Genomic DNA, 10,493 nt, shown 5'->3' on the forward strand with positions numbered 1-10,493 from the left:
TTAGTAACACACAGCACAATTGGCCCAACATCTATAGATCTGCTTGTAACTATAAAATAATTATAAATTATAATTATATAAATAAATATAAATTTATAAATATAAATATAAAATAAATAAAAAATTCAATCTGCTACATATGGGTTTCCATTAATTCACAATAGAAATGTCACTCTGGCTCAACACTGTTAAATGCCAGTTTCAGAAGTGGAAATACAAGCTTTGAAGTGACCAATGATATGGAGCAATCATGTAGGTTAGTATTTTGCTTTATGCAGTTTGAGAGAATTGTTACAAATTCCTTTAAGCACCACAAAATTGGAAGTATGTAAGATGTAAGTTAATTTAAACCTGCTTTGCCATAATTATGTTATGCAGTTGACAGAGTTTTTTATAATCAATGATATAGAGGTCCCAAAGTAAAATCTTATATAGTCACTACATAAAATATCACTTTAAAATATGAATTACACACTGTAAGAATCCTAGTTTATCAATAATCACATATCACTAAAGAATAAATTGATAAAGCATTTTCTGTTGCACATTTCTTGCCTCTCCCTTCCATCACAGTGCTAAGCCCACATTAGCTGTACCTGCACTAATAAGAGCTGGGAGACTGAGTGCAGAAGAAGCGATCAAGATTGGATTGTCAACAAACGCACCAGATGCCACTGATGCCTCTTCCACACCTCAGTCCTCAGGCACCACAGCAGAACCAAGAACTCTCCTGACTCCAAGGTTTCCTAGTAAACACAGATTTGGAGGCATAGCCACTTAGAATGATAGAACGGTTTGGGTTGGAAGGGCCCTTAAAGACCATCTCGTTCCAACCCCCTGCCACAGGCAGGGACACCTCCCACTAGACCAGGTTGCTCCAAGCCCCATCCAGCCTGGCCTTGAACACTGCCAGGGAGGGGGCAGCCACAGCTGCTCTGGGCAACCTGTGCCAGTGCCTCACCACCCTCACAGTGAAGAACTTCTTACTGATATCTGATCTCAATCTCCCCTCTTTCAGTTTGAAACCGTTCCCCCTCGCCCTATCACTGCTCTCCCTGATCAAGAGTCCCTCCCCACCTTTCCTGTAGCCCCCTTTAAGTACTGGAAGGCCGCTAGAAGGTCTCCCCAGAGCCTTCTCTTCTCCGGGCTGAACAACCCCAGCTCTCTCAGTCTGTCCTCACAGGGGAGGTGCTCCAGCCCCCTGAGCATCTTCATGGCCTCCTCTGGACCCACTCGAGCAGGTCCAGGTCTTTCTTGTGCTGGGGGCCCCAGAGCTGGACACAGCACTGCAGGTGGGGTCTCACCAGAGCAGAGTAGTGGGGGAGAATCACCTCGACCTCCTGGCCACGCTGCTTGTGATGCAGCCCAGGATGTGATCGCTTTTATCACTTCCCTAAGTGATAAAAATAAAATGCTGATACATTCTATTGTCAAATAAGATCAGAAATACATAGTGTCAAAGTTAAGCTATTTTATTCTAAGTATACAGTCCTTTGGCCAGATCACATTCAACTGTTCATTTAGCCTAGCACATATCTCAGTTAATTCACAGAGTAAGTTCCTTTCCAACACCTGTTTCAATGCAGTGTTAATGAAGCCCCTTAATTAAATATCTATCCCTCAATTTAAAACCTGATTTTTAAATATTGAAAGACAGCACTTGGATGCTAACAGTTCACTGCAAAGACTTCCACTGAGAAGAAAACAAGAAGGTAAAAAATAATTACCCCCTACCCCCATACACACAAGAAGGACACAAAAACATGCTAAATAAAGGTTTGTAACAGATTTTACTTGTAGAAAAGCAACATTTTAGCATCCTGACACAATAGAAAGGTAACATCTGTTTGGTGTTATGCAGACATGGTGTATCAACTCTGAATGCAGCAGGTAAAGTATACTGTATTCATACTCAGTATGAAAGATACAAGATACACTGCTGTATTTAGCCAATTACTCTTGGTGCCTCTTTGTGGATACTTCCTTAATTACAGGTCCTCTCTGCTTCATACATGTCAGCAGTACATTTTGGAATATAAAAACTGAAGGCGTTAAAATACACTGAAATGTGTCTCGAAATATCAAACCCAGGATCAATTTCTCACTACACAATAATAGCTCTATCAGATCATTGAAACAAATGGCACCTTGTATATAAACTATCTGTCCCATCATTCTACTCCCCTTATATAAAAAAAAGGAAAAAAATTGTCTTGATACAGAAAATTGTTCCATCTTCTTGCTTCTGCATTCATGCAACTTCATTATCAGTTTTCCTTATCCAGATGTTAAACTGTAAAATGAACAGTTATTTATCGTGGGGCTTTTCCACCATCTTCAGTGCTAATCTTCCAACCATTAGCAAACTGTATAAGGGAAAAACACAGAATTAAACAATAATAAAAATTTGTCAATTCATTTTCAAATACTTCCTATGTATACTTCCCATGTAACTGGTGCATGGAAACAAAAAGGCACACAAAATATGATTCACTCCATCTCAGTTTCATTAAGCAAATAAGAAATCACACATAGGAGGTGAAAAAAAAACCAACAAAAGCCAAGCATATTGTGCTGTACCTGACACCAGCAATTAGCCCTGCAGGCATGAATTTTCCAGAGTTGTAAAATCTTGTTCCCATGATGGCAGTCAGTGTTCCAGACGTAACTTAAACGAGAGATTATACAGTCCAGTCAGTGGAGATGCATGTGTGAGAGAGACGCTACAATTCAGAACTGACAGAACAGAGAGAAGTAGTAGCATCAAGTAAAAAGGGAAACAGGATTATTTCATGATGGACAGAAAGAGTCAATAAATCGTGTAAACTTTGGAATGCCTCAGTATGTGAGGTATAAAAATTCTAAATCAAGTTCCAGCAGACAGTGAACTCCACAGGCTTCTGCATGCACTCCTCAAATTTCTTTGTCAAAATGTTCTTCTTTGGAGACTGGAAACAAATCTATGCGGCACTGCTCTGGAACTCACTCTGTCCCTGTGCACAGGCAAATCACTAAACCTGTGCACATCATTCCCCCGCGTCTCATAAAAGGGAGAGAGCATTTTCGTGTCTTACTTGTAGTAATGTTATGAGAATTAACTAATTTATGTTTGCAAAAGATTTCAAAAGGGACATGTGCTAGCTAAGTGCTAAGCATTACCAATCCACTTCTGCACTGCACCACCTTCCACTAAGATCAGAGAGTTAAAGCTATCTACCCTGACCAGTTGACATAGAGACTGGTAGTTCCACCAAGCCATTAAAATAGAAAAGGCAATCCCTGGAATGCTGTGTCTCAAAGAAAGATGGAATACCAAGAAAGCTATATGGAAATCACACTGATTAAGTCCTTAGCCTTAGCATGCATCTGCTACCCAGTGGTAACAGCTACACGTTAACATGTTCCAACCACTCTTATCTTCTACCACCGCTTCTATGTGAGGGCTGGTCCTGCAAGACCCACCTCATCTTCAATCCTAGCCATGGCATCCTTCCTCTCTACCACCACCCCAAATATTGTCCTTGATATCTAACAGTGTCATATAAGTAGATATGTAAAAGACTGGAACCACAGTCTAATACACAAGAAAGAACTAAAATACTCTGAAGTATTCAAATACTTCAACCTCTAATCAGTAGCCAGTCTTCAAAATATGCACACCTCACTAAATGTAATTTTGTCTAAGCAGTAGAACACACCTTCTCCAAACACTTTAAAGTATGAAAGGGTGGAGGAAAAGACTCCATATGCTACTGAATTACAGAAAGGTAATTGTCTCTCGCCTTTGGGAAAATACTTAGTCTCATTCCTGTTATGTTTGCTCTATTTGCAGTTTATTCCAGTTATTTAGGCTTGAACATGTACAGCTTTGGATCTATCCAGTAGATGTGGAAGTGGACTGCAGCGTAGACAATGCTGAAGTGGAGAGAAACACTGGGCCTTCCCCTTTCACTTTTGACTTTCACATATCAACGAGCTAGATGCTATGTGACTGCTTCAGTGAACAAATGCTATAGTCTGTAGAAGCTCTTTAAGCACTGACTAAGCAGTGAGTCTCCACAACCAGCTTCTCAAAGTCAGGGAGAAGGGAAGCTCCAGTTCCGATAAGAAGGAAGAAGATACCGCATTACTGAAGCTTGCTTCTCTGTTAAACCTCCCCACGTGTGCAATACCTTTGTAATTCCACATATTTGTCATATGTAAAAATAAGTCAATCACAGTCTCTGCCATTTTCAGCAATAACAAAATAACCTGCTGGGGGTATGGTCAGTCTGCAGGGGAGTCACTCTTCCTGAAATGCTCCAGCCTCCTGCAGGATGCTGAAAGTAGGATCCAGCCAAAAGGTGGATACACAGAAGTCAGACATCAATTTACTACCACTTCCCTTGCACTATGATCCCTCAAACACGCCAATATGAGACAGATGCATAGTGGCAGCCACCAATTCAGCAAAGCCTGGGGACTGAAACATAGCTAGCGCTACAGAACTGTCATGCACTGACGTCTTTTACAGATCAGGAATTGAGAGGATACTACTAACACAAATGTTGGCCAAAGGATTACATAAAACACATGTTCACAAGTACCTGAGATACAGAAGGCTAACAAGTGTGAGGCATCAGCAAAGCTACAGGAATTGTCTACATATATTTTCTCAGCCCACTTCAATTGCAAGGTACTCTAACTTATTAACAAATGAGAAAAGTTCAAATCATGTTATTTTGCAACTGGCATGAGCTTCAGGCATGCACAGATGAAAGTGATAGGTGGTAACTGTCCCTAACTTGATCACAACCCTGAGATGTATATAGTAAATGGCAGAAAGACAAAAATTGCATTCTGGAGATTCACATCACACTACATACAAGTTTTCAAACACAAAATGCTTATTTGATTTTTATTTTGCTGAAGGACATGAAATAATGGTATTTGGTTTGACTAATTTTTTAAACCACGTAAGTTTCACTTTACTCTCACACATTTTCCTTTACCATCTGTAGATTTTTTGATGTTCAGAAAACAAACTCTAATGATAACTAACAGATATTTTCCTCTCTCGTTGTCGAAAAGAACAAAAAATGTAAGTTTCAACTATCACCCAAAGCACTTTATACTTCTTGTGAAAGGGATGCTGGAATGTAGTGAGAAATCACTGAGCAAGACACATAAAGACAAGCAGTTTTTAATATGCATTCTCAATACGAACTTGATTTTTTTTTTAAAAGAAAAATTAAGTAATGCTAATAGTTCACATTCCAGGGAAGAGCAGTGGAGTTTGGCCACTAATGGAGATTTTTCACTAAACCAGAAGTTTAAAGATTGGATTGAAACTAGGTTTGTAACACCATCAGTTTAACTCTTCCGCAAAGACTTTTAGGTACTCATTCTAAGTATTCAGTTATTTTAGGGTAAATATAATCCCTTTTAATTAAAATTTTAAATGACTTACTCAGAGAAATCCAAACATTATTTGGATTCTGTGAGAGCTGATAGGCACCCAGTCCAGCCAAACTCCCAAAGAAAAGGCCAGCAGCTAGTGATGGGACACTACCTGAATAAGTAAAAGATAATCCATTTATTAGGCACTCAAAAATAAACTTGCTCATCAGTTTACCTGTTCTGTAAAACACTAACAATAACAAAAAAGATGGGCATTCATTGTTATAAAGCAGATTGGAGTTTTTTTTCTTTTAAGATATTAAGACCATGCTGATCTGCACCAAGGAACACATTCAAATACTCTTGCATAAGATACAAATAGCATTAGTATTTAATTCTTTAACAGCAAAGCCATTAACATATTTATGATGGAAAGAATAGTGAGAAAAGCAAAAGAGCTGGTATTTTCTCTATGCAAACTGAAGCCTATTGTTTCAACACAGTAACATCAGCATTTCTTGAGAAGCAGTAAAGTAGATGGATAAAATAGTAAGGGTTTAAGATCAGGAAAAGGCCATGTGGACTGAACCAGGCAGGAAGGCATTCAGACAAATAAGTCATCAAAGAAGAGAGCGAAGTCAAATAATAGAGGTCCTATCTCTTAAGTACACCTGAGATCTGATCCAAAGGTAACTGCAGACTTTGGAAGAAAGATCCCTAGACTCACCTAAACTTTGGATCAAATCCTCAGTATAAATGATAACCCCAAGGTACTAGAAAATAAAGGATACCACATCCAAATTGGTGATTTATAGATTACCTCAATTCATGAAGTGGCGTGACCACTGTGAGCAGTGAATGCCCTCAATAAGGCTAATGCACAATTCAGGACTTAATGCTACTGAGCGTGGTTCTTTACATTTTTTCCAATTTTCAGGTCACCTTTAAAAGACTCGAGATTGCAAAGCTAAGCTGATAAAGATCTATCAATGTTACAGGAGGATCACATATTACTACCAGAAAGTAGTATTTTTTTCAGTCATCAACAAGGCAGCTGTAACATTGCTTCAGATCCTGCTTTCGGTATAAAAAGCAAGAGATAAAGATGATAGAAAGCACCAGATATTCTTGTACATGTGCAATGAAAAGATGTGCACTCCAGTAAGTGGCTGCTCTACACAGAATACAGTTTAGCAACCAACATGTGGTAGCTACAATTCTTTCCACAAGCCTGGGAGACAAGAAATGGCCACCATATCCTTGAATTTTACCTCAAGGCAGTGTTTAAGCAGCTGTAACATATACTCTTACTAGGACAATCACACCACCTCTAGCTCAGGAAGTTCCCGAGTCTCAAACACTGGGACCAGAGAACTTACTAAATGAGGAGAGAAAATCATTCACTCACTCTTTGCTTGTCCTGCTCTCGTATTCTTCCCAGGGTACCTACTGCTCACTACTGTTGGTGTGGGCAAATAGACCTGGTTGTAAAAGAACAGATCATCATCTTCACTCTGTGGGTGAAAGTTCCATTTTTTTTTGGTTTCTCAAGTTACTAGCGGGATATGATAGCTTTTTTTTTTTTCCCTCCCTACAAGTCACCATACAAGTTCCTGTTCCCCCTTCAAAAATCCTGTGACCTGGACTCCCTTGCCTCAGCATGACCGTGTCCTCCCATCTGGGACCAGAGGCTAAGAAAGCCACCTACCATTTCATAATGGGCTGAGAGAAATACAGATGTAATGAGTTCCTTCAGTTCTAAGTATTGTCCCTCCTGCTCTCTCACAGCCCAAAGGATAAATCAAGCCAACAGAAACCCAAGTGGAATAGTCATTAGCATCTATGTCGTCAAACGCATCGCTAAGATTCTTACTGACTTCAGCAATGCACCCTCATATCACAAACACTAATGTGGCACAAGGATTTTTGAAGCTGAAAGAGACAGTATTGCAGCAGGGAGGAAGAAGATCAGGAAATTAAAGCAGTAGGTCAGAGGGTAAGCTTATGATGCAGAGCCTGGAAAAGGAACAAGTTTAAGGACTGATTTGTGTTGTTCAGCTCTACTTGGAGAAGCCTTCTGAAATCTCTCTGCAGCTTGCAGTATACTGTTACCATCAAATATTAAAATGAGAATCTCTGAGGAAAAAAATGGTAGTTTATGTCATTTGAAGATACAGAACATTTACAGAATGCTTATGTTTAAAACAGCAAGGAAAAAGACTTTCTAAAAGCAAATTTATGTCAGTTCAGCCAAAGAGCACAATGCTGAGGCAGCGTACCAACATCCACCACGAAGCAGATTGTGGGCTTATCAGCCCAAAGCACCGGTTCAACCCAAAGAGCACCACACCCCTACACCAGTCAGTTATCAGCACATGGCACCAACTGATAAACTTTACATCTGCATGAACTTCGAGATAGGAGGCTTAAAAATAGGAGGCGTAAAAAGCCGCCCAGCTCAAAGTTATCGGGGGCCGGGGGGGGTGGGGTGGGGGTGAGAATGGGATACAAACACCTTCCCGCACTGTACCTGCTTTTGCATAGCCAATGAGCCCTCCTGATGCCACCAGGGCGGCGTAGCCAAAGCCGAACCAGTCCACTGCCATGCCGGAAACTGGAAGAGAAATTGGAGCGAGGATCAGTACCCAATTTCGGGTGTGGGGGGAGGAAACAGCGTTTTCCTGGGGTGCGGAGGGCTTTTCCACCAGCAAAGCCTGCCTAAAACCTAAGCCCTAAACCGAGTCCAAGAGATTGAAGCCGGTCTGTCGGGGGGGGGGGGGGGCGGGGGGGGGGCGGGGGGGGCAGCCCCGCCGCGGGGGGTACGCGGGGGGTACACGGGGGGTGCGCGGGCGCTGCTCACCTCCCCGGCGGCCCCGCTGCACGGCCCGGGGCGGAGCGGGCTGCGGAAGGGGAGGTGAAGCAGCAGCGCACCGCCCCAAGCTTCCCTTTTCCGGCTGTTCCGGGAGAAGGAAAAAGCCGAACCAAAGCAAACCCCAATCGGAACCCCCCCACCAGGCAGGGTAGGGTGCGTCCTGCAGCCCCAGACTGCGGAGCAGAACGCGTCGGTGCCTTCCCACCTGCCTGCAGAGCTGCGGGTGACTGCCCCGGGCCCGGCGCGGGGTATCCAGGGTGCCCGAGAGAGCCCGGGTGCCTAAAAGTGAGGGGGGACTGCAGTGTGGACGAGGTTTTGTCTGCTTGTCCAGCGATGGGCAAAGCTCCCTCGTAGCCGCATTCGTGTTCACCCAGTCCATGGCAGTCCTGTGCCAGAGGCGGGGGTATGTGGTGCAGCTGAGAATTTGGGGCTGGCTTTTCGTGTGGCATGAGCTACAACTCTGGGCAGCCTACAGGCCCCTTCTAGCTTTGGTCAGTGATTGCAGTATAGCTCTTTTATGGAAGATACAGAGGATTTCTATAATCTTCAAATTATGAGCACAGCTAGTGTAACAGAAAAAGGAGTCTTCTGCTGTACAAGTTATGGAACAGTGGGAGATTGAAAACATCTTGTAAAAAAAATGTTTTGCTTTTTTTTTCAGTTGGGCAAAATGTAGAGAGATGTTTGTAACTATCTCCAAAGCTAAACTCTTTTCAAGTGCTGAAACTGGCTTTCTCCATGTAAATGGTGCTGCATGATTTATTCAAGTTGCCAATGGACTTATCTCCCATGGATATTCAACCATACAGAAAGAGCACTCCTCCAGCCACATCCCTGAGCTGAGGGGCTTCAGTTCCTCTTGGTAACAGAAAGCACAAACCATCAGAGGCCTGTGCTTTCTGCAAAATGCAGTTTTCTCCAGCTGCATTTCAAATTTCCCCGTCTTCATGAATTAGCCTAACGGTCAGAAAGTGGAGAGCAGTTTAATTCCCTTGTTGGCCTAAGTGGTTTAGTTAAGAAATCTCAGGTCTCCATGAAAACGTGCCACAACCAATGCGGGTCCAAGCTATACTGGACGGGGTAATGGGCTATGAAGTTCAAGTTTCACTGGGGTTCCCCAAGAGGGGAAGCAGGAAAGCTGGGAGAAATCCACAGCTGCTGGACCTGCTGAATTCACCTGGGGCTCAGCTGAGATGCTGCTCGCTAGGCTGTTGTTTCTTGCAGCCATGGCTCCATCTACTCTACCAGTGTCATGCATGCTCACCCTTTCTGACACAGGAAAAGCTTTCTCACTGCTGCCATCTCCTCTCCCTGCACTGCTGCTTCCCCTGCGTCAATTCTAAGTGGCTCCCTGAAAACTAGAATGGAAAAATGTGCTGGAAAGTAGGATGTGCACAAGGAAACAACAACAACAAAATTGCCAAGTACTGGTTGCTGGCTGAGCATTCACTTAAGGTACGGAAAACACGAGTTCTCTCAGGACTGTTTCTGTATTTCACCTTAAAAGCCATTAGGACCTGCCTTCTCTGTCTCCCATTCACAAATTGTTCTGAGTCTCATGAGATGTATAATTCTTTGTTACTACACAGGGAGTTTGGATTTTTACAAACATCTAATATTTACTTGTAAGTCTAAACTTTAGAACCAAAATTCTGTCGGATTTTTGCTTTTCAATTCTTAAAATTATGTGCAGACTGGATTTTTCCTGGTGCTCATGAGAGCTCGCTCCCATAATTGTGATAACCAAGGCCATGAGCTCATATATTTAAAAACTGAAACAATAAAACCTGTTTTAGTAGTGGGTTGCCACTACATTTTGTCAAGGACAGACATAAGATAAGCACTATAAAATAGACATAACACTTCTCAAGTGAAAACACTTTACACAATTCTCTTATTTAAGCTTATACTTCGTAAGTCCTGTATTTACTACAGGAGCCTTTTTCTCAGTTAAAAATCTGATTCGGTACCTTTCCTGCCAAGCCTAGAAACCATTTTAAGTCCTATATTATTTGCCTGTGTTTGTGTACACACACATTCAGGGTATTATTAAAGTTAAAAGCTGTGTAAGTTCAAACTAAAGTACAACTGAAACGCCTTTACTGTTGAATTAATCTGAGTTCATATAAATCAACTATACTGAATATTCAGACAAGGGAAACAGTTACAGAAGATAAATACAGACACCCACCTCCAGGAGAATACTGCCATTGCCAGATGAACAATCTGGTAACAGCACCAT

The 10,493-nt window shown here is 42.0% G+C and overlaps 1 protein-coding gene across 2 annotated transcripts; it reads right to left on the minus strand.

Annotated features, from left to right (window-relative positions):
• Window positions 1–1,771: 1,771 nt before the first annotated feature.
• LOC104341648 (transmembrane protein 14C) lies at window positions 1,772–10,475 on the minus strand. Of its 2 annotated transcripts, none has more exons than XM_086469506.1 (5): window positions 10,443–10,475; window positions 7,910–7,993; window positions 5,450–5,551; window positions 2,581–2,668; window positions 1,772–2,366 (listed from the first exon to the last, which is right to left on the minus strand). In XM_086469506.1, the coding sequence occupies exons 2-5, from the start codon at window positions 7,983–7,985 to the stop codon at window positions 2,309–2,311; spliced, it is 324 nt and encodes a 107-aa protein (XP_086325632.1). In that variant the 5' UTR covers window positions 7,986–7,993; window positions 10,443–10,475; the 3' UTR covers window positions 1,772–2,308. The 2 variants fall into 2 exon arrangements, with proteins under 2 accessions (XP_086325632.1, XP_086325631.1); XM_086469505.1 differs by lacking the exon at window positions 10,443–10,475 and adding an exon at window positions 8,240–8,274.
• Between the last annotated feature and the right edge of the window lie 18 nt (window positions 10,476–10,493).

This window comes from Leptosomus discolor, chromosome 8, assembly GCF_034619465.1.
Source record: "Leptosomus discolor isolate bLepDis1 chromosome 8, bLepDis1.hap2, whole genome shotgun sequence".
In the NCBI taxonomy this organism is placed as follows: domain Eukaryota; kingdom Metazoa; phylum Chordata; class Aves; order Leptosomiformes; family Leptosomidae; genus Leptosomus; species Leptosomus discolor.

Coding starts and splice junctions, on each gene's coding strand:
- LOC104341648 (XM_086469506.1), bottom strand. CDS start 7,985: ATGGCAGTGGACTGGTTCGGCTTTGGCTACGCCGCCCTGGTGGCATCA. Junction 2,669..5,449: donor TAATGTTTGGATTTCTCTGA/GTAAGTCATTTA, acceptor CTCTCGTTTAAG/TTACGTCTGGAACACTGACT. Junction 2,367..2,580: donor GGGCTAATTGCTGGTGTCAG/GTACAGCACAAT, acceptor TCCCTTATACAG/TTTGCTAATGGTTGGAAGAT.